The 25,194-nt window shown below is 41.1% G+C and overlaps 1 protein-coding gene across 2 annotated transcripts in view; it reads right to left on the bottom strand.

The window, feature by feature from the left end:
- Positions 1 to 25,194, bottom strand: part of SHISA9 (shisa family member 9) — a 293,766-nt gene that overhangs the window by 25,006 nt on the left and 243,566 nt on the right. For both annotated transcript variants that reach the window (XM_067706603.1, XM_067706602.1), the window contains exon 3: positions 3,730 to 3,885. In XM_067706603.1, coding sequence (XP_067562704.1) covers positions 3,730 to 3,885 — 156 coding nt within the window. The remainder of the gene's footprint in view (positions 1 to 3,729; positions 3,886 to 25,194) is intronic.

The raw sequence follows: 25,194 nt of genomic DNA on the forward strand, positions 1-25,194 counted from the left end.
GCCAATAGACAATTAGTTGGATATTTTTATTATCTCCATTGTACACATGGGGTAACTGAGACCTGGAAGGTTGAGTAATTTCTGCAATAAACGTATGAACTAGATCTTAAACTCAGCCCTGACCAACTGCAGGGGCAGTGCTATATGCCACCATCTTGCTGATGATCTCACGCTCCTGACATGATGTGGGTGGTGTCTGTCACGTGGCATTATTCAGTGGTTTTACAAATATGTATTGGGAGGGCTTACTAAGATCCCTTCAAGAGTGATCACAGGCCACAGAAGCAATAACCGATTTGTCCTGTGCCAGCAGAGATGAGGTGGGCTTTACCCTTTGTGGAAGACGGCAGAGAAGAGGAGGAAAAAGCCAGGAATCATGCAGTTTTAGAACATGTCAGACCTCTGCAGATGTTAGTGGGTCACCAAATACAGACCCCCAAGTTTATTCACCCCAAGGAGAAGAAGAGCCGAGGGTGAGGTCTGGAGTGATTTTGAAAACACTGAAGTGAGCATTTATTTTGTTACTATTACATGGACTAAATGCTTAAAATAATATTTGAGTTATTGATAAAACAAGATTTTTTTTAAATTACATAGTCCAAAGGCGATATTTGATGCTTGTGTTCTCTGGTGCTCTGCTAAGACCAATCTTCCCAAATAGCTCTACATGGTTGAAATGGCAGGTGGGGGATGGGAAACGTTAAAGAAAGGAATAAAGGGAAGGACTTTTGAAATGAATAAAAATACTAGTTCAGAAAAAAAAGAAAAGATCCCTTCATGGTGCTACATGCTGGGGATACATCGATGAAAGGGACGGACTTGGTTCATGCCTCAGTGGGACCTACAATCAAGGGACACCAGATTAAATGTCTGCAGGATGGATGAAAGCGTTGAACAAATAATCATTCAACTTCATCACTCCTTCTTGTACAGAGTACAGTGAGGTTTAGCCTCTTACATTCCCCTAGTGTATGCTAACATTTTACAATAACTGGCCAATGAACTCCTTGGGAACGGAGACCGTTCTATAGTCACATGCTATATAGGACCAGATGTTACATTCCCAAACCCCTGAATTATAGAAAGAAAGGAGCTCTCTTTAAACATGAATGTGATTTCAACAAGCAAACAACAAAAATAAAATTAAATAAATAAAATAAAAATTAAATTAAATCAAATCAAATTAAATTAAATAGATGGGAAGTCTTGTTTGGGAAGAATTTATCTCAGGAACTACCAATAATTCCCACCCTTTTCTCCCCAGAGTTGGTAGTGAATGAAGGAGACACATTTAATGGTCCACGGGTATTCTAATGACTAGAATGAGTAGAACTGTTTAATTTTCCAATTTTAAAATTAGAATGGAGCTTGGAAACTAGAGAGTTCAGGTTCTTCGTTTTTCACACAAAGAAGCTGAGGTCAGGGGGTTTTGGTGACCAACCCACTCGATGTTCTGAATATTAAAGTCTCCAAGAGAACACTGATTTTCCAGAGGTATTTTTGAACTTGGCAGTTAACACTAAAGGCTGTCCAAGTCTCCCCTTATTTACTGAATTGAAATTTTTAGAAAATGAGTCTGGTTATCAGAGACTGCAGAGCTTTCCACAGCAAACCATTTTTTAAACAACTTCTCTACTGGGTGGTAATGATTTTGTTAATGAAATGCATTTCATCGTTCACAGCACAGTCACATTATGCCTTAATAGAGAACCCTTGAAATAATGTTTATTATGGGATTTGCATTTCATTTGGGCAGGCAGACTCTGGACTCCTGGGTAACCCATCGGGTCATGCATTCGCTCAGTCTGCCCCTCACTGGACCTCACAGGACCAGTGACTCAGATAAAGCTTGTGAACTCCAGTAATAGTCAGAAAAGAAGGACCAAGAAGAAGAGGGTCACATCAACCACAGCCAGGATCGAGGAGGGTACCCCAAGTGAGACCCTTCCGAGTTTTTAGAAGATATAGGGGTGCTCCCTTCCAACTAAGCTATTCTTTGATTCTTGTCAAAGACAAGCTCATTCCTTCATTCAACAAACACTTCAGGAGTCCCGGCTTTGTGGAAGAAAGTGTTACTCAAGGAGTGTCAAATAAACTTTCAGACTGCAAGTTTAATTCCAAATGCACTGCAAACATTTGCTATACCAAGAAGCCCTGAGTCAATGCTGGACAGAATCGAGGAATTCTGTTGGAAGATCCATTTATGATTTACCCAAAGAGCTATTGGGTGTTAAGGGGGAAGGAAACACTGGGCCTAAGTTGAAGAAATGAGTTGTTTTGGGTAATAGGACCAGTTCAAAAAGAAAAAGACGTCTGGGTGGATTATTTTTAATGCAAAACAAGAATCAAGTATAACAGCAGATGCTCTTCATCACCTAAGTGCAAGGCTCAGAAAGGGAGGTGGGCCACTGAACAGTGCATGAAGGCTTCTGCAGTTACATTGGCACAGATGCCCTGACTCTTTCTCTCCTAGGCAACAGCTCCCTTCCCTTCCTAGTAACATCTGAGTTTATCTGAACACGTTTAGGATGTATGTGCTCTGCAAACACACAATACGGAATAGAAGAAATCTGTGGTCATGGGTGTAGATGAGGGTTGAGGTGGGTGGAAAAATTCAACAGGAAACGTGGGAGATTACTATGTAAAGTCTTACGAGGCTTGGAATTTAGGCAGCACAACCCGTGCCCTCAGAATTATAAGCACCCCTCAAACCCTCTTCAAACGGTTCCATTTGGAAATCGTGGGAGATTGAGGAATAGGAATTCCTAAAGATGGACTTCTGGTTCGAACGCTAAGCTCCAAGTATGTGTCTGGCCCTCTGTTGGGGACCAACGTGCTTGTTTTATGAATCTGATGTCTGTAGACCGCGGTTCCGACAGCAGCCTAGACATGTGATCATGTCTGTGCTTTGGTTTCTGTCCTGAGTTTGTAACAAAATTAGGATATTTCATACTGGAATGGATCAGCACATGTCTCCTCTCCCATCTCCAATGAGGAGCTTGGCAGTGGGGAGAGGAAATAGGATGAGAAGCTGATTATAAAAGAAGGCGTGGGGTCTGGGAGTCTTCTGCCCGCCCCAAAGCTTGACTTTGCTGTGGGTGCTGCTTCCATCCTATAGAACGGGGCCACGAGTCATTTGTTTAGGAACCTGGGTCACCGTCAGACTCCCTCATGTACAAATCGAGGGAATGTACTGAACCCCAACCCACCCAGGGCTGTAGGAAGGGAGCAGCAGGAGCACAGGCTCTGCAGCGATAAAAACACAAGTTCAAGTTGCCCACAGGCTGCTTGATTGGGAGCAAGTTAAATTAGCCTCCCCGAGTCTCAGTTTTCCTAATCTGAAAATTGGAGCAATACTTATGCCTTCCTCTTTGGAGCGCTATGAGAAAATAAGACAGTGTCTATAAAAGGGCCAATGCAATGTCTGGCACTTGATAAGAACTCAGGTAATAGGAGCTCCAGGCTCCCCCCCACCCCCCAACACCAGAAATGTTTACATCTGGAAATTTTGAAAGATAGATAGATGATAGATAGATAGATGATGGATAGATAGATAGATGATACATAGATAGTAGATGGACAGATAGATGATAGATGATAGATACATAGATAGGTGATAGATGAGATAAGAAAGACAGAAAAAGGAGTAGAAAAAAAATAGGGGATAAGGAAATCTAGAAGGAACAGAAAAGTACAGGAGAGAGAGAGAAGAAACAAAACAGCACTTACCGACAGCCTTCAAGGAGGCGTACTTGTTGAGCTCTTTGCCAGGCGGCTGCTGTTCGTAGGGGTTGGAGATCTGGCCCAGGCTGGGGTAGGAATGTGGATGGCCCATCTGCTGGAGCAAAGGGGAGGTGGGCACTGCGTTGTTCATCTGGGTGGTGTCTAGACGTGAAGAGAACAGACGGAGATGGTCACCAATGGGGCAGGACCTTCTACCCACTCCCACCATGGCCACATCCCTTGAGACCAAAACTCCACACCCTTTGGGGACACAAGAGGGAGGGCAGCCGAGGATGGGCAGGTATATCGGCAACAACCAACTCTGCATTGGAGAGCAGCCGAGGATGGATGGGTAAAGAGCAAAGGATTCCCCTAGAACACTTCCATCTCCCCCCAGATTAACATAAGGTCCTATCACTGCGGGGACTACTTTTACCAAAGCAATATACATATAAAAAGATGACCAACTTCAATAACAGTCAAGGAAATGCAAGTCAGGACAACGGGAGGCCACTCCCCTGCCAAGAGATTGGCAAAAATTAAAGGGACTGAAGGACGCCAATCTAGCAAAGATGTTGGAAACTGGACAGTCTCATAAACTCATGGTGGACATATGATTTGCTGTATCTGCAGAAAGGAATCTGGCAGCGTGTATGGAAATTTAAAATGCATGTGTATGTTGACCAAATAATACCACTTCTAGGGATGGAGCCTTCAGCCTACAAGCAACAGAATGTGAGGATATTTGTTCAGAGCTGTTCTTTGCACCATGGTTTGTAAAGTGAACAACAAAAACCACACAGAAACAACCTGAACTCCTATCAATGTAGGAACGCTTAAATTATTGTACATCTGTATTAGGTACATAATATGTACATACATATGATGGGCTATCATTCAGCTGTTAAAAAAATGAGTTAAATATCAGTTGACTATACATGTCAGACTGGAGAGTTTCTTACGGTTTATATTGTTAAGGCAAAAAAAAAGCAAATGTCAAAGTAATGCGCATAACAGGGCATTTGGTTTAAAGAAAAGAAAATCTGCATATTTTTGTGTGCTGTGGTTTGCAAAGACTGAAAAAAATAGGTAAAAACACACAAAATGAATACTGGCTACTTAGAGGGACTGGAATTTATGGGGAAAAAGGTTCAAGAAGTTTTCTCTCAGGAATTATTCTCTGAGCTGTTAAGGGTTTCTGTCTTCGCCGAGAACAATGGGATGGACGGACTGAAGGCAAGAGTGAAATGGGAGTCATGGAGTCCAGGTGAGAGAATTATGGCTCAGTTTCAGGCAGGAAGCAAGGGTTCCCTCCATCTTCATGAAACACATCTGGAGATCCAGATCAACATGGCAGTAGTTGCTAGCAGTGCCTTGAAAGGTCCCCTTTACCAGCACGTGTACCCATTTCCCAGCCACTGTGTCAGTTGCTCAGAATTCACAGGTGCCCCTAACATCCAAAAAATTGTTCTCGGCTGATGGGAGCCACCATCCTGGGCTTAATCTGCTTAATGTCCCTCACCCTTAACACCCAGGGTGGGTGACAACCAACGCCCAGCTGACACTAAGGTACCGAGACCAGCCCTTGCCTCAAGGTGGGGATAACTTTATAGAGCAAGGGGGGCTCCAGAGCTCCCATGGGTTGAGACAAGTTTAGGGCAGGGGTCAGCAAACATTTTCTGGAAAGGGCCAGAATGTAAATAGCTTAGGCTTTGCAGGCCATCCAGTCCAGAGACGACTCGACTCTGCCCTTGTAGCAAGAAAGCTGACATAGACATTATGTCAGCGTGGCTGTGTGTCAATAAAACTTTATTTAAAACTTTATTTACCAAAATAGGTGGCAGCTGAATTTGGTCCACGGGCCATAGTTTGACAACCCCTGGTCTAGACTTTATTTGAAACTAAGAGCCCCATCCCTGTGTGGCTCCTTTATCTTTCCTATTTTGTTTCCCTCACCACCTTAGAGAGGTGTGTGTGTTTTACTCCCTCAGAGTCTCATACACCTGAACCCCTCTCTCAAGCACTGCTGCTTGTAGGCAATTCAACCCATGACATATATAGAATAAGTTTGGCTTTAGAAACCAATACACTCGAACGGAAAGAAGCAGGGTTACCACAGCTGAGACACAGAGATGAGAGTATTTTTATCACTGCACATGCATGGGCCATCCCACAAGCCCAACTGTCTAATGGGAATATCGCCAAACATAAGCCAAGTCGCCCAGCCGCTGGCCAGCATCTGAGGAGGCGGGCATGTCTCTCTGCCATGATAACTTTTTGGCTGGGATTCAGCTGGGGCGGAAGAGTCCTAAGATTAATGAAGTCATGGTGGAAATGTTGTCTCATGTAAATTACAGCTCTCCCTGTAGCCTGGACCCCACATCCTCTGACATTTTCCTCTCTAGAGCAACCTGCTGGGGAGGTCTGTCTGCTTCCCCTGGGCATATCAGGCCAGACATGCTTGTGCCCAAATGTTGGTGTAATAGGAAGTGATTTACTGTAAGTTCTCATTGTTTGCTGCTCTGTGGGTTTTTTTCCCCAACACACACACACACACACACACACACACACACACACACACAAACACACACATATTTTAGTTGACAGCTACTACTCTGTGTATTCAGAAGTACCAGTTCCAGGCACTCTGCTTCATCCCCATTTGACTCATGTGATGAGCTGCCAATCACTGTAACTCTCTTAGTTTGGGTTTTCCCAGAAGTCACTGAGATAAGGACTCAAGTACAAACATATTTGGGAGGTGAAGTCAGGCAATACTGCAGACAAGGGGTGAGGGGGCGAGATGGGAAAGAGAAAGAGGCAGATAAAGAGTGCAATGCCCAGCAAGGGGCAACTGTGGAGAACAGGAGTTTAATCCCACTCTGGCATTTTGGTAAATGGCGTTGACTGCATGTCTCAGAATTCTGTCAGCCCACGGGCAAGTGAGCCCCTGAGTATTTATGTGTCAGCTCCCATCAGTCGTTGTTTGAGGGCTGCTTCTGGGAGACAGTAATTCCTCAGCACTTGTAACCTACCATGTTCATGGGCACAGTGAGCTCTGGTGGCCAGAAAAACTCTTACTCAGAGCTGTAAGTAAGAGCTGGCAGTTGGAAATTAGGCCAGTAACTCACCCTTCTGGTCGCACAGTGAACATGTGATCCAAGTCAGACCAATCACAGCACCTCCTTCTCCTCACAGTGATTGGGCCAGAAGTGAGCATGTGATCTAGGCTGGGCCAATCAGAGTCCTTCCCTGAATTTTTTCTATTGGGAAGCTTTGGAGTCAAGGAGCCAGGAGGTCATGAATTCAAATGAGTTTGAACCTACCATGTGAAGAAAATCTTTCTTCATTGTGAAAGAATAAGGAAAGAAGCAGGGGAGATAGGGAAGTCCCTTTCTGAATAAGCTAGTGTGCTTTGGGTTTACTATCATGTAAATGTAATGTTCTGACTAGTAATGTAAGCAATGTAAGTTCTGACTAGTACAATTGTTGTCCGGAATCCCTCTGGGAGGCTGGAACTGACCAGAAGGGAGGCTTCCCATGGGGCCTGCAGAGGGCACCAAGGTGGAACCGGCATTAGCCCTGGATTTTCTACAGAGCTTCAGTAGAAATTTCAAACAGCAAATTGACTGAGTAGTGCATAAAGAATGCCCAAGGACTTTCATAAGTTAATGAACTAATATCTTAATGGCAGGTATTTTTTTTTTCTGGAAATAGACCCTTAACTAGTTACAGAGCTGACACCACCTAAGCCCATCATCCAGTGGGAGCCCTTACTCCCATCTCTTTGCTCCCTCAGTCCCAGATCCCATCCACTATTTTCAAACTCTGTTTCCAGTCCTGCCAGGGGAAATGCTAAACACTTCATTAAAGAATTATATTCTTAAACAGAATACTCCATTATAAAGCATTTGCTTTTGGATGATTTCTCCCAAGTCCTGGGCTAACTCAGGGGCAGCGAGTAGTTATTTAATGCCACTGGGTAGGACTGAGATGGCCCACCAAAGTGATCCAGCACAAAGGCAAATGAGGCTGCCCCAGAGTCACATTCCTACTTTCACATTCAGAACAACAGGAAGCAAATTTCTGGCAGTTTTAGATAGTCATTTTTTGCTAGCTTCCAGGCGCTGATTATTCAGAAATACTGAAATCCAGGCTCAGGGCAGCAATCAAGAATTATTAAACAGACATTGGCGACTGGGTTTCTTAAATGTTATTTTCATTTTACTGAGCAGGAGGATGGACCAGCCATGGCAACCCAGTTTTTCTGTGAGTTTTCCACACATAATATCCAGCTAAGGAGGACAAACAAAAGAGTAGATGGGAGGTAAGCTCAGGTTGGCATCCAAGAAAAATAGAATAGGGTGAGTGAAGAGAGAAGAGTAGGTTATAATGTGCAAATCCTGACCTTGTCAACTGAGAGAAGAAGCATAAAGATAGGAAATAACTATTTGAATGTATGTATATACGTAGTATGTACATATGTCCATGCACGTGTATGTATTTATATACATATGTACACAAATATATAATATAATGTATATTATATAATATATATTATATATTTTATATCTTATACATACACTAAGTATATATACAATGCAAAAGAAATTATATATATAGTTTATGTATTATATATTATACATTTTATATATGTTTTATGTATTATGTAATATAGTAGGTATTTGTATATGTACACTTATATAATTACATATTATCAATTTTATATAGTATATAATATAGTATATAATATACTCTGCAAAAGAAATTATGTGTATATATAATTTATATATTTACTATATATATTTTACATATAAATTATATATATATGTGTGTGTGTGTGTGTGTATATATAATTTCTTTTGCATAGCCATGACCATAGAGGGAATCCAGGAGGACCAGCCATGTCCTGCTCCCAGCAGTATGGTTTCTCTTCTAGATACACCTCAGCCCCAGAGAGATCTTATCCACCTCACCTCTGTAGAAAGGTACTTTCTACCCAAGGTCACAAGAAAACTTTCCCTGCCTCATTACAATTTTGCAACTCCTTCTGATCCTTAGAAATAACTGACAAGGACTTGCTGTTCTGGGATGCTGCATTCCGTCAAGACCCTCAGTCAGCAAACAAGAAGTTGATAACGTCCCCATGTTCCCCTTCCTAAGACAGAAAATGGGCCTCACATATTTGACAATCATTTTCAAAGAAAGTTAAAATACACGTACTCTATATAGAAGTATCTGGCAGACTTACAGCAAGGTAACCACCATGTAAGTACTGTTATGATGTGGTATATCTTAGTTACTAAACAGACTAATGAATGCAATCCAGATAGGGTCATTAAGGTAAAAATGCTCAATTACAAACCCTGGGATGATGCTCTAGTTTTCTCAGAGCAAAAGAGGCAGATACCAACTATTACAAACTAGATCAGTTTGGCTCATCTTAGAGGAAAGGCAACAATAGTAAGTTTCTCAAGGCATATCACAAGGAAGAACTGCACAGAAAGGCACAAGATGGTCAAAGACTGCTGTTCTGTGGAGCATATATTATATGCCAGTCACTTGGTAATGAACTTTTCATGCGCTATCTCCTTAAATCCTCATATCAATCCTGTGAAGTAATGATACAGGAACAATATATCTTTAAAATAATTTTTTATTGTAGAACAGTTTTAGATTTACAGAAATACTGCAAAGATAGCACAGAGAGTTCCAATATACCCTGGACCCAGTTTCCCCAATAGGGTACATTTGTTACAATTAATAAACCAAGACTGACATATAACTATTAACTAAAACCCATACTTTATTCAGGTTTCCTTAGTTTTTGCCTAGTGTCCTCTTTCTGCTCTAGAATCTCATCCAGGTAGCACATTAAATTTAGTCATCATGCTTCTTGAGGGATCTCTTGGCTGTGGATTTCTCAGACTTTTCCTTATTCTGATGACTTTGACAGTTTTGAGTATTGGTCAAGTATTTTGTAGAATGTCCCTCAACTGGAATTTGTCTGATGTTTTTCTCACGACTAGACTGCAGTTATGGGTTTGGGGGAGGAAAACCATACAGAAAAGGTGACATTCTCATCATAACATCTCAAGGATACATTCTATGATGACATCATTATTGATGTCATAAATATCAATATTGCTGCCTGAGGCAGTGTTTCTCAAATCTCTCCACTATAAAGTTACTCTATTTTTCTCTCTTTGCATACCATACTCTTTGGAAGGAAGTCACTATACATAACCCACACTTAAGGAGTGGGAAGTTATGCTCTACCTCTCTGAGTACAGTGTCTACATAAATTATTTGGAATTGTTCTTCATAGCAGATTTGTCTCTTCTTCCCCATTTAATTATTTGCTCAAATATATATATATATATATATATATATGATATATATTAGTGTGGACACATGGATATGTATTTTATACTTTGGATTATAATCCAATGCTATTTTATTTTGTTTTTTCATTCAAATTTCCCCAGGTTTGGCCATTGGAATCTCTTTCAGTTGGCTTCTACATTCCCCCCTGCCCTTTCTTTGGAGAACTTTCTTACTTTCTAGCAATGCAAGATGCTCCAGGTTCATCTTGTTTATTTCCTGTCCCATCCTAGAATCCATTTCTCCAAGGACCCTGGTTCCCTTTCTTGGAGAATGGTGTTAGAAACCAAAATCTGGGTGCCAAGTGTGCTCACGGCTTCTAGTCCCTCTCAGTTAACTTGAGTAAGGAAATCTATGTGTGTATACAGACTCATACATATATACAAATCTATAAATATTTATATATGTAACCGTCTGTGTCTATATTAAGCTTAACATGAATTCATCCTGATATCTTCAACTCTAATCCATTATCACATGGATCAGTCTAGCTTTCTCCCCTTGCTCATTTATAACCTCCCACCCCAACAATGAGAAGCCTGACTCCCATCCTCCACCATCCATTTACTTAGTTGTTTAATTCCAGTATACACGTCTAGCAATATCAGAATTGTTAACCCACAGCCCTATGGGAAAACAACTGTACCAACTAGACTGCAGTCTAAGGATAATGTATTTTTCAAATTATTAGTGTGCTCTTCTCTTTTGTCTTCCGGAGTATATGAGGTTTACCTCAGATGGCCCATGGCATCCCTATACCTAGGTAAGGCTAGGAAATTAGGATTTATTAAAGAAGGAACACAAAGAAAAATGGTGATGATATTGATTAATGATAAAGAAGGTGAAAACACAGTTATATGCATAATAAACAGAGAGGTGTTATTATTTCATATACAAACTAATGTACTATTCCAAGAGTCCCTATGAGATACTATTACTAACCCCATTTTGCACAGAGAGGTTTTGTGATTTACCCAAAGTTACACCACTTGTAAGTGGCAGAACCATGCTTTGGACCTGGCAGTCTGACTCTGGAATCCATGCTCTTAGGCACTTCCTTACTCCCTCTAAAGGAGGTAAATGCAAATTTCTGACATTCAAAAAAGACTGTGCAGCAAGAAAATAATAAAAATTTTAAGTCACAATATTGACTTTGGAAGGTAGTTTTTACTAAATTCCTTCATCTCTACTCTTTGGCATATTAAGGACCAGTCTTGGTTGGCAAGACCACAGAAGTTTTTGGCAAGGGTGGACCAGAGAGGAAAGGGATGGGAAGGCTCTGATTCTAGGAAATTGTGAGAATGACAAAAAGAGAGAAATAAGGGGGCCTAAGATCATGTCTCTCAACTCTCCCCTTTTGGTCTTCAGACCCAGGTGAAGGAGAAGAATGATGGATGAGTTGAGGGTGATGCTGAGGGCAAAGACCTCTTGTCCCACTCTGCTGTTTGGGATTTTGGCAGAAACTCATGGTGAAGAAGCTCTGTGCTACCAGGGGGTAGCTGAGCCTGTTAAGAAATAAAGAAGTATAAAAAACTAAAACTAGAGTTACCATATGATCCAGCAATCCCACTCCTAGGCATATATCTGAAAAAGATGAAAACTCTAATTCAAGGAGATGTTCAGCACTATTTACAATAGCCAAGACATGGAATCAACCTAAGTGTCCATTGACAGATGAATGAAAAAAGAAAATGTGGTACACATATACAATGGAATATTACTCAGCCATAAAAAAGAATGAAATAATGCCATTTGCAGCAACATGGATGGACCTAGAGATTATCATACTAAGTGAAGTCAGACAGAGAAAGACAAATATCATGCGATATCACTTATGTGCAGAATATTTTTAAATGACACAAATAAACTTATATACAAAACAGACTCACAGACATAGAAAACAAACTCATGGTTACCAAAGGGGGAAGGGGGGAAGGGTTAAATTAGAAGTTTGGGACTAACAGATACATACTACTGTACATAAAAGAGATAAAAAACAAGGACCTACTGTATAGCACAGGGAACTATATTCAGTATTTTGTAATAACCTACAATGGAAAAGAATCTGAAAAAGTATATATATATAAACTGAATCACTTTTCTGTATACCTGAAACATTGTAAATCAACTATACTTCAATAAATAAATAAAGTACCAAAAAAAAAAAAAGAAAAAGAAATAAAGTGGTATGGTCTGAGTACAAGATTGTCTGGTTGGAGTTCTTCAATGACTCTCATGTACCAGAAGGCCTGAGAGCAGGGGTCCTGCTACAGAACTTGTCGGTGTGGGGCAACGAGTCCCATACAGTGGCATCGAGTGAGTTTCCTTCCACTTTCTTTTATACTTTCTTTCCCAAGTAGATGGTTAACGCAGCCCAGCTCAGACAAAAGTCATATACTCAGAAAGGCCAAATAGAAAAGCACATTAACCATGTGAAAAATTTACCCCTGTTTCTCTAAGTATTACAATCCTATTTTACAGATCAGGAAACAGAAGCTCAGGGAGGTTGAGGTGCTTGTCCGAAGTCACACAGCATGTTAGTAATCATCTGGATTTGATCCCAGGTTTGTCTAATGGCAAAATTGGTGTTTCCTCCACTAAGCTAGGCTGCCTTTAGCATGGGCCAGGCTCAGCATTAAGCCTCCCCTATGAAGAGAGACTCTTCTGTCTTGAGTATCTTTCCTTGTAAAACTTCTCACTTAAATGAGTAAACCACTGGCCTTTTTGTTTCCTCTTTTGTCCAGAGAATAGAACTTACTGTTGTATCTAGGGAACAAGCTGGGCTCGCCCATCCTGAGAATCCCCTACTGCCTTGTGGAACCCACCTGTGCTCTGACCTCTCCCACTCGGCTCATCCATCTATTCCTCCTCATATATTTGGGTGTCTACGGCGTGCCAGGCATTGTGTTTGGTGGACAAGTTCTAGCTCTTACACTGCTTACTAACTAGAGGAGCTCATAACATTTTTCTAAAGCTTTTTGCACACTTGAGAAGTACCACATTTCTGCCTGGCCCCCAAGGCCATATTGATCCTGCCCAGGGTCCTTCTTCACCCCTACTCTTTCCAACACACTCTCTGTGCCCCATCATGTAGCCTCAGCAGACTCTCTCCCCAGGCCACACCATCCAGAACAACATAATGAAAGAAGAACGGAGTTTTGAGCCAGTCAGCTCTGCATTCAAATTCTGGCTCTTCCATTTCCCAACAGCAGCTTTGGGAGGTGTCACACAACTGACTCTGTGAGTCTCAGTTTTCTCCGTTCTAAATTGATGACCAGAACATAAACCCTCTCAGGGTTCGCTGTGAGGTTTAGAGACTGCACATATACCATGCTCAGCATACAGGTGAAACACAGTAAGCATCCAACACAGCGTAGCTAAAGCTTCACGGCTTCCAATAGTCAGGGGAACCAAGACGACGTGATGAGTGGCCATGAGAAGAGAGTGTTAGAGTGTTAGGTTTCCCTAAGGCGCTCTCTGGGCTCAGAATTCTTGGACACATTCCAGATTATTCAATTATCTCAGAACTGGACAAATGAGAGAGAATAACAGGAGATATTCCTGTGGGAACCAATTGCACTGGTAATTCTCTTAACAACAAAAAAGAGAATAGACATTCAGAAGTTGCAACAGAGCTCTGGGTTTTAGCTCTGTTTTCCTTTCTATCCTATCCAAACCTTTACATCCAGCATCCTTTTAAAGAGAAAACCTGAAAATTATAGTTTGAAACATCACGTAGATTTTTCTCTGGTCACAAGCAAGCAAAAAAAAAAAAAAAAAAAAAAAAAGAATCAGATCAAACTCAAAATTACCCTGAACTTGTCAAAAGAGAACATAGCAGGCTAGCCTCTAACCAGAAAAGGTTGATGTAAACAGAGAATTAAATTCATATTATTGAATCTTGGTGGCAGAGGGTTCAGAGGGAATTTGTGATAGAGAAAAAATGAACATATATCATTGGAAAACCTTTGGGCAATTGGGCATGTGTGTTACCCAAGGGTTTATATTTTTAAGCATGCAAAAAAATTTTTTTTAACTTTGAGCATCTAGGATGTGAACATTTTGAAACTGGAGTTGTTAAACAAATATTTATTTAATGTTCACTTCTGGTCATCTTGTGTGCAGACTCTGAGGGACAGAGATTCACTTCAAATCTGAGGTTGTGCTCCAAGGAGATGCAAGCCTAGGATAGGAGGCAGATCAAGAACAACACAGGTGAGAAGGAGGAGAGTTAAAATCAGCATGGTTAGTACTATGATACAGCAAAACACAGAGTTCTGTGAAGGCCCAAGGGAGGGGGTAGCTAACCAGGGTTTAGAAGGTACTTTTTGAAAAATACTCTCAAAGACAGTAACAAGAAGAGGACTTTTTAATTTGAAGTAGCATTGTGTCTGCTCAAGAAACTACAGTTTATTGGCATCACTTCTGAAATAGGACATCTCTACGGTGGCTGAACTCACCACTGAGGGCTCAGCATCATCGTTAGAATATCAGAGGTGGTTGTTTTATGCTCCAAGCAGCCATTTCCCCAGAAGTCAACCTGATGAGCTAGTGTAATGATGGAGGTTCGTCCCTTTACTCAGGACAAACACCCATCATTACACTACTTCATGAAACTGACAGATAAATGGACAGATAAATGGATAAAGAAGATATATATATACACCCCACATCTTCTTTATCCATTCATATATATATATGGCTGTGTGTATTTATATATAAACACACACACACACACACAACACACACACATAGGAGTTTGGGATTAACATATACACACTACTGTATATAAAATAGATAAGCAAGGACCTACTGTATAGCCCAGGGAACTATATTCAATATCTTACAATAATCAATAATTGAAAAACATCTGAAAAAGAATATATATATATATATATGTATAACTGAATCATTTTGCTGTACACCTGAAACTAACACATTATAAATCAACTATACTTCAATTTTTTTAAAAGGTTAAAAAATAAATTTAAAAACAATTTTTTAAAAAGATTAAATGAGGTCATATGGGTGGGCCCTACTCCATTCTGACTGGTGTCCTTATAAGAAAAGAACATTTGGACACAGAGATGCACAGGCAGAGGAAAGACCATGTGAGGACATGGCAAGAAGGCAGACATCTGCAAGCCAAGGAGAGAGGCCTCAGAAGAAATCCAAACATGCTGACACCTCGATCTTGGACTTCCAGCCTCCAGAACTATGATAAAATTAATTTCTGTTGTTAAAAAAAAGAGCCCCCAAATGGAAAGGTTGTTTCATTTCTGCTCCTTCTTCTCCTCCCTCTGTGTCCTCCTCCTCCTAATTCCACTGATTTAAGTTTTCTTTTCTCCCCCATCATGGTCAATCTGTTTTATCAGCTGCACGGTGAGTAGCAGCCAGCCGTCTTGGACTTTATTGTTTCCAGTCCTAACGTGTTGTGGGATTTGAAACGCGATACCCACACTTATTAGGATAAATTGTAAAGTAACCACTAGCCGCATATCAAAATAGTATTTCTTCTGAAAAATGTTCTCCTTTTTTTCCTACATATTTCCCAAGCTATCTCTGAATCATCTTCCCCGTCTCTGCTTAAACATCATGTCCTCCAGGGGACCTCCCCAACCCCATCCTATCCTAGTTACCACTGGAGCTGTCTGTATTCACTCGCTAGGGCTGCCATAACAAAGCACCACAAACCCCGAGGGCTTGAACAACAGAAATGTATCATCTCCCATACAATGCAATATTACTCAGCCATAAAAAAGAATGGAATCATGCCATTTGCAGCAACATGGAGGGACCTAGAGATTACCATACTAAGCATAGTAAGTCAGGAAAACAAATACAACATGATATCGCTTATACGTAGAATCTAAAATACTACACAAATTAACATATCTACGAAACAGAAACAGACTCACAGACATAGAGAACAGACTTGTGGTTGCCAAGGGGAGGGGGGTCGAGGAGGGAAAGACTGGGAGTTTGGGATTAGCAGATGCAAACTATTATACGTAGGATGGATAAACAACAAGGTCCTACTGTAGAGCACTGAATAACTTTGCTGTACAGCAGAAATTAACACAACATTGTAAATCAACTATACTTCAATAAAATTTTTAAAAAAGAAACGTATCATCTCCCAGTTCTGAGGGCTAGAGGTCTGAGATCAAGGTGTCAGCAGAGTTGGTTCCTTCTGAGTATGGTGAGGGAGAATGTTTCACGCCTCTTGCCTAGCTTCCAGGGGCTGTGCTGGCAATCACTGGTGTTCCTTGGCTCCCAGGTGCATCACTTTGACCTCTGCCTTCATCTTCACGTGGTGTTTTCCCCGTGTGCATGTCTGTGTCCAAATTTCCCATTTTTATAGGACGCCAGTTATATTGGATTAAAGGTCCACCCTGCTCTATTGTGATCTCATCTGAACTCATTACATCTGTAATGATCCTCTTCCTAAAAGGGTCACATTCTGAGGTACTGAGGGCTAGGACTTCAACGTATCAGTTTAGGGGAGGGAGGACACAATTTGATTAGTGACACCCCCTTTCCTTCCTTTCTTTATCCACATGAATACACTGATTTATTTTCAATGCCTGTTTTCCCACACTTCTGAGGTCAGTGAATACAGTCACCTCCTCCACCCCTCCATTTCCAATGCCTATCCTAGCTCTTTGCACGGAACTGAATTCTAATACAGGAAAGGATGAGGGATAAAAAGAACGATTTTCAGGGACCTGCTATGTGACAAGCAGCATGCAAGGTGTTTTACCTAAAAGTCAACTATTTGTCTAAGAAAAATGCATTGAATGTACTGGCTTAGCAACAGCCATTGTAGTTGCTCTGAAATTTGTTTTTGCTTTTTGGAGTGCATATGCAGTGGACAGGTGTTTTGTTTATGGACCATTTGATGCCTGGACAGCAAACGACAGCAACAACAAAGTAAAGCAATATAACAGATGAGAAAACTGGGCTCAGTTTAACCAAACACTATGGATGCTACACTGCTCAGGTGTGCAGCCTTCAGGTGATAACGATGGACATATGCCCCATGGATGGAGGATGAAGGATGTTCTACACCAAGTCTCTAGTAAAGTGAATTCCACACAGGGGTTAAAGGATCCAGTAGCCAGTCCCACTTCAGGGGCTGTTAGAGGAATTTTCCAGCGTGCACCAAAAAAGACCTTTAGCTCATGCTGTGGTGGAAGATTCAGAAAGCCAGTGTACGTGGCATGATACTCTCTGACTTCCCTGTCACCCACGCATTTTGTCTATGCAAGAGCCCACTTGATTGAGGTGCAAATCTCCCCCACTTAGGGCCTGTCACAAAGAATATAACTGACTGGTTATGAAATTCACAGTAATGGATGCTACCATCTTTCTCCCTCTTTTCCAGATCTTCTAAAGTCCCCTAAAGTCACCTCCTCTCACTCAAAATGCCAATCCCTCCTCTTGAAAAATATTTTAGAGCAAAATGAGATTATGGAGAGAGAACAGATCATTTAGAGACAGAAGACTCGGATTCAAATGCTGCTCTAGCTATGTATCAGCTGTGAGGCCTTAATCAAATTAATTGACCTCTGGCACCTCTGTTTCATTGCATATGAAATGGGGGAAATGGGAAACTAAGTATTAAATTACTGAATGCAACACACATGCCAACAAAAGAATTAAAACCAGGATCTCGAAGCGGTATTTGCATACCCATGTACCTAGCAGCACTCTTCACAATACCCAGGATATGGAAGAACACACGTGTTCAACAAAGGATGAATGGATTTGAAAATGTGGTATATTCGTACACTGGAATATTATTCAGCTTTAAAAAGGAAGGAAATTCTGGGACTTCCCTGGTGTTCCAGTGGGAAAGACTCCGTGCTCCCGATGCAGGGGGTCCAGGTTCGATCCCTGGTCGGGCAACAAGATCTCACATGCATGCCTCAACTAAAGAGTTCATATGCTGCAACTAAGAAGTCCACATGGGACTTCCCTGGTGGCGCAGTGGTTAAGAATATGCCTGCTAATGCAGGGGACATGGGTTCGGACCCTGGTCCGGGAAGATCCCACATGCCACAGAGCAACTAAGCCCGTGTGCCACAACTACTGAAGCCCAAGTGTCTAAAGCCCGTGCTCCGCAACAAGAGAAGCCAGTGCAATGAGAAGCCCGTGCACCACAACGAAGAGTAGACCCCGCTCACCGCAACTAGAGAAAGTCCGCATGCCGGCAATAAAGACCCAACGCAGCCAAAAAATAAATAAATAAAATTAATTTTTAAAAATAAATAGAAAGTTAAAAAGGTTTAGAAAAAGAAGTCCGCATGCCGCAACTAAAAGATCTTGTGTGCCACAACACAGCCTAAATAAATTAATTAATTAATTAAATATTTTTTAAAAAGGGAAGGAAATTCCAATCCATGCTACAACATGGATGAACCTTGAGGACATTATGCTAAGTGAAGTCAGTTACAAAAAGACACATACTATAGGAAGCACCTAGAGTAGTCAAGTTCATAAAGACAGAAAGTCGAATGGTGGCTGCCAGGAGCTGGGGAGAGGAGGGAATCAGGACTCAGTGTTTGACGGGTATCAGAGTTTCAATTCTGTAAGATGAAAAATTTACAGAGATGGATGGTGGTGATGGTTGCCCAACAATGTGAGTATAAATTACACTACTGAACTATACACTTAGAAATGGTTAAGGCGGTAAATTTTATGTTATGCATTCTTTCCCACAATTTGGGAAAAAACCACACATGCCAAGTACTTTACCCACACATCCTTCAAAATACCCAAACCCATGGCATAAGTTAGGCATTATCATCTGCTTATTTTGCAGACGAGAAAACCGATGCAAAGGGAGGCTTTGGTCAAGGTCACAAGGAAAGAGACAAAGTCCAGCTCTATCCAAAGCCAGTGCTTCTTTCTGTATACTAAGTGATTCTCTATGACAGAGTTCAGAATGCGATAAAACAAGATACATCCTGAACACACTCACCTTAGTGCTTGGCACACATGAGAGCCTGTAATGTTAGATCCTTTCCCCCATAACATTTCTATTTTTTAAAAATTTAAGCCCCTAGAAAAACAACCTAGCCATTTTCTTCTCTGAGAATGCTCAAGGTGGTGATTTCTTTTTTTACTTTATTTATTTTATTTATTTATTTCTGGCTGCACTGGGATAATAACGCAGCCAGAGATAAATAAATAAAAGAAATTTAATTTAATAAAAGAAATTTATTTCTTCACTGTTGCACGTGGGCTTTCTCTAGCTGCAGCGAGCGGGGGGCTACTCTTCGTTGCGGTGCGCGGGCTTCTCATTGCAGCGGCTTCTCTTGTTGTGGGGCACGGGCTCTAGAGCACAGGCTCAGTAGTTGTGGTACACGGGCTTAGTTGCTCCGCGGCATGTGGGATCTTCCCAGACCAGGGTTCGAACCCGTGTCCCCTGCATTGACAGGTGGATTCTCAACTACTGCACCACCAGGGAAGTCCAGGTGGTAATTGCTGAATAAACCAAATCCTTTCTAATTACAGGTTGAACAAATTTCACTTATGAAACAATCACCGTGTGCCATTCCTAGGCCAGGCATCTTTCTGGGTACTGCAGAAAGAGAATTGGATAAGACTCACTCCAGCCTTTGAGAAGCTCAGTTCAATGGGGTGAACGGATAGGCAAACAACTTCCCTATAACACATGTGATTACAATACTAAGTGGAATAAGTCAGAAAGAGAAAGACAAACATCATATGGTATCACTTATATGTGGGATCTTTAAAAATGATACAAATGAGTTTATTTACAAAACTCACAGACATAGACTATGTCTGTGAAATAGACTCACAGACATAGAAAACAAACTTATGGCTACCAAAGGGGAAAGGGGGGATTAACTGGGAATTTGGGATTAACAGATACAAACCACTATATATAAAATAGATAACAACAAGGACCTATAAGGACCGACTGTGTAGCACAGGGAACTATATTCGATACCTTGCAATAACCTATAATGGAAAAAGAATCTGAAAAGAATATATATATAACTGATTCAGTTTTATATATATAACTGAATCACTCTGCTGTACACCTGAAACACTGTAAATCAACTATACTTCAATTTAAAAAAAGTAGGCTTGTCATACTAAGTGAAGTAAGTCAGAGAAAGACAAATATCATATGATATCACTTATACGTGGAATCCAAAAAAGGGTACAAATGAACTTATCTACAAAGCAGAAATAGAGTTACAGATGTAGAAAACAAATTTATGGTTACCACAGGGTAAGGGGGGGGATGGATAAATTGGGAGATTGGGATTGACATATACACACCACTGTATATAAAATAGATAACTAATAAGGACCTGTTGTATCAAACAGGGAACTCTACTCAATACTCTGTAATAATCTGTATGGGGAAAGAAGCTAAAAAAAGAGTTGATGTATATATATATGTATAACTGATTCACTTTGCTGTACAGCAGAAACTAACACAACATCGTAAATAAACTATACTCCCATAGAAATTAAAAAAAAAACAAGTAGGCACAAAAGTCAGAGGCTATGTCTGTTTCAAGATGGGACATAACTTATAGTAATCCCTCCGAATTCCTAAAAGCGATTGTCAGATATAAAAAATAAACTTTAAAAATGCAAAATGATATCACCATGAGCTATCATTACGTATCTGTGAGTGGCAAAAAAACCCCAAAATTTAAAAATCTGACAATTCCAGGTCCTGGTGAGGACATGGGACAACTGAAACTCTCATACCTTCTTGGTACATTGTAAATGTCTAGACCCAATGGCCTCTTAGAACTGTATGTCATAGATTCCTGGGCAATCTAAGTTAAGAAACTAAGTTAACCAGAGGTCATTTGCCTTATAGACTCGGGATATAATTGCCTGATACCTCTCTCGCATTACAAAGCCATCAATGTCCTAGGCCAACATCAACCCAAAGAAAGAGACCTAAACAAACATTTCATGTCTTGTTCCATCAATTCCATCCTGCTCCCAACACAACAGTTTAAGGCCCATATTCTTCCGCCAGGGAGAAGTAAGAGAGGGAGGTTTTGGCTATGACCCTTCCTCTTTACATTAAGAGGATTCTGTTCCCATCCAATGGCCTTGTCTCATCCTTCAATTTTTCCAACTGGACCATGGATTCTCGGATATCCACACTGAACCTAAAAATTATTAATTCATAGAATAACTAGGAGGGAACGGTCTCTTTCCCCAGCCCCATCCTCCTTCCCAAAGGACGATCCTCACTGGAGCCAACGCCAGGAGCCGTACTTATTTAACAGGATTTTCCTTCAATTACTTGAGAAGGAAAGGAGGAGGAAGGTGCTTGGGCGTGAATCTTGGTTCCGCCTTTCTTCTTTTTTTAATTCAAATATAAGTTTAATGATTTCAGTTCAATGCAACTGAAAATGTAGTGTATTAAAGGGCATTTTCTACTAAATTTCAAATTACAGGTTGTGGGCCATTTCTGAGCAGGAGTGTCACATCCTACTGAGTATTCAACTTATTAACTAAAGTGACTGACATGGTAGGAGGTGGGGAAGAACAATGATCAGCTCATAGAATTTGGCTAAGAAAGGAAACGAAAAAAAATGCAAATAATAATTAAAATAGCTACAGATATTAGTAAAATAAAAATACAATCCCAAATATCCATCTCTTAAATTACCAGAAAAAAACTACAAGTAAAGTTACAGCAAATACAGTCCTCACAGATTTGGGTAACTTTATTTGCATTTAATAGTGATTTTTAAGCCCTACAGCCAATGAAACCATTTTAAAAAGCACTATGAGGACTGGAAATTTAGATGTCTATACACAAACCACCTTTAAGACCATTTTCTTTTGAAAATATTCTCTACTGAACAGTAGACCCAAAACGGGGGGGGGGGGGGACCATCAATCACATTTACATTGCAGCTGGGGAGACACTAATATCTTTGGCTGATCTGAGATTATTCTTAGTGTCCCATATAAATAAAAAGACCAAAAATTTTACAGTTCAGCTTGATGAAATAAAAAGAAAGGCAATTCACATTATTTATAATTTCACATATACAATGCTGTGTTACTAAGCAATGAACACTTTCATAAAAAGATTTATTTCACACTTCTATGCAAATATCCACAGGTATTTTCTAATCATGAGATAATTTCACAATGCTAGTTAGTATAAAAATGTATCAAATGCAAACAGACCAGTGACTTGACTTGAGATGACATTTTTAACAACTATAAATTTAACCACCACTACATTCTTGTTTCTTTTGTTGTTGAACCACCCTTGTACCCCGCCCCCCCCCCTTTTAGGACACTAAGTTTATGTTGCACGTTCTGGTTAAGCAGAGACTTCAGAACCACTGAACTTGAAACTTATCCCCTAGGGATGCAGGTGAGATGCCCAAGGACTATGGCTTTGCGAAGACAACACCTTGAGTTTGGCCAGCAATCAGAGACAACTCTTCTGTGTGTAGTGATAAGAGATCCGAGTGACATCAGTTCTACTTTTTGTGCAGCCTGTGATTCTGATGGGGACTGGCAGATCTGTGCCTCTGCCTACTAGGACCACCCTCCCAGGAGGCCATCGACAAGGGGAGCTAGGTGACCTGTTGATGGAGATCCGTCTATCCTGTTATGTTTGCTACTGGTTACAAATTCTATATTCCGTTCAATTAGTCAGACTAAAGTTTTTCACTGTGTTTGTTTGGCAAAACGAATTAAACAGAAAGTAAGGTTTTAAAAAAAAATTCAATATTGGGTAAATTTCTTAACATTCCTGTTTCCTTGCTATAAAATAGTGATAATCATTGTATCTGTCTTACAGTGGTGCTGGAAGGGCAAAACAAGATAAGGGTTGTAAAGATGTTTATGCCTAGCACATTGGTGGCACTCAATAGATATTGGGGAGTTGCTGTTATTGTCATGGAAATATCTGGCCACTCAAAAGCCTCCAATGTCAACAAATGAGATAGGAATTAGGTTTGTTTCAATTCTCAGACCCCCTTATAATCAATATCAGGCCTTTCTAGAATGACTGATATTACTGAATAGGGCAGCAAAAATACCCAGTTGGCTGAGAAATTGGACCTGGAAATAGATCAAGCTAGCATATTGTCTGGACATCACATTAGTATCTTCTGCTTCTGGGCACTATTGCTAAGCCCAAATGTGGCTTCTCTCTAAGGCCTTGTAGACCCATGGCTGGAAGCTGGGCTCCCTGTTCCATGTTCCCCAGGTCTCTAGCCCAGACAGAGCATGGGGGTGGGGAGTTGTCTGCGTTGCTGGAGATGGGGAGGACTCTCCTGGCATCTTAGAGCTAGATGACTCTGTCAAATAGCCAAGTGGTTAAATGAGGGCTGTAAATGAGGCTCATCTGTCAGTCGTGGGCGAGCACCAGCTCCATCTGCTGTGTCAGAAGCCTGGGGAGTGAGTGGAGGAAGCAACTTATAAAGCAGGAGGCCCAAGATGGGAGGCAGGAGCATACTCAGGAGATGACAGAATTGCGTACCTTGAAGACTCCCCCAGTCCCTTCAAAAGTTTTATAGATAAAAAACAAACAGGGCTTCCCTGGTGGCGCAGTGGTTGAGAGTCCGCCTGCCGATGCAGGGGACACGGGTTTGTGTCCCGGTCCGGGAAGATTCCACATGCCGCGGAGCGGCTGGGCCCGTGAGCCATGGCCGCTGAGCCTGCGAGTCCGGAGCCTGTGCTCCGCAATGGGAGAGGCCACAACAGTGAGAGGCCCGCGTACTGCAAAAAAAAAAAAAAAAAGACCTAAAGAGGGGGTGGGCTTGGCCATGGTCACTCAGTTAATGTGCATGAGTGCCAGGATGAGTCAACTCTCCAGAATTCCAGAATGCTTCTCTCTCCACACAGACACACCTGACTCAACTTACACCTAACCCATGGGTGGAGGAGATGCTCTGAGCAACATGAGAATAAAACATCCCAGTTCTCTTCATATGCTTGCATCTGTTCTTCAAGTTCAAGTACCTGTTCCTCTCTATAGAACCTCAGAATAGACGTGATCACATTCATTCATTCATTCAATAGATATTTTTGAAGTACCTCTATGTACAAGGCATCATCCCAAGCATTGGGAATGCATCGATGAAAAAATAGACCTAGTTCCTATTTCTGGGAGCTCATAATCTAGTGGGCAAGACAGATTTTAGGCAAAAAGAAAATCATATGAATATATATATATATATATATACACACACACACACACACACAAATTATGCCAGTTTTTGTAAAGAAAAAGTATTGGGCACTAGTTGTTCCTAATTCACATGTTGTGGGATATTATGAAGACTTGACTGCTATGTTTCCCCTCACCCCACACTGCTTCTTATACAGTGACCCTTCTTCATTGGGCAGATGGCCACAGGGCATCCAGAGTCTTGATGGAGAGTTTGAAGGAAGGAATCAGACAACAAAAGAGTCCAATTCCAGATTTTTGAGCTTCAAAACACAGCATTGATATGGACAAACATTTGCTAAGCTAGTATTTTATTTTATTTCTGGCCCAGAAGATATGAGGAATTCTGGGTTACAGGGACAAAAGTTAGATAAGAGAGCAACTGAGTCACCTGTTAGTGTGTATTCTCTGAGGTGGGGCTCTGTATGATGCTCAGAGAAACAGGTAGAAACAAAATACAGATCTCTCCAGTTCTCAGATCCCCAAGCACATCTGAGAGTGTGGCCCTGGATCAGAGATATTCCCAGCTGATAAGCTGAGCAGGGAAAAGGAAATGCAGAGAGAGGCAGGCTTTCCCCAGTCAGCAAATGAGGAGGCTCCCCAGCCTTAGGGTCCTCCAAGATTAAAGGCTGGCAAGCAATCTATAATTGGAGTCGTATGTCCTCCCCAGCCTTAGGGTAACCACAGGGCTGAATAACTCCAAGTCAACATCATGGCTTAGCTATTGTCTCAACAACAGATTAAAAGCAGAAAGAAGAGAAGCGATGTGGGTGATCTGAGAGCTGAAGCCCTAGAAGGCCATTATCTGTCTTAAGCTTCAGCCCACCCTACCACCCACTCCTCCATGTGAGGTTATAATACAATAAGCTTGCAAT

Source organism: Pseudorca crassidens, chromosome 15 (assembly GCF_039906515.1).
Source record: "Pseudorca crassidens isolate mPseCra1 chromosome 15, mPseCra1.hap1, whole genome shotgun sequence".
Classification (NCBI taxonomy): Eukaryota; Metazoa; Chordata; class Mammalia; order Artiodactyla; family Delphinidae; genus Pseudorca; species Pseudorca crassidens.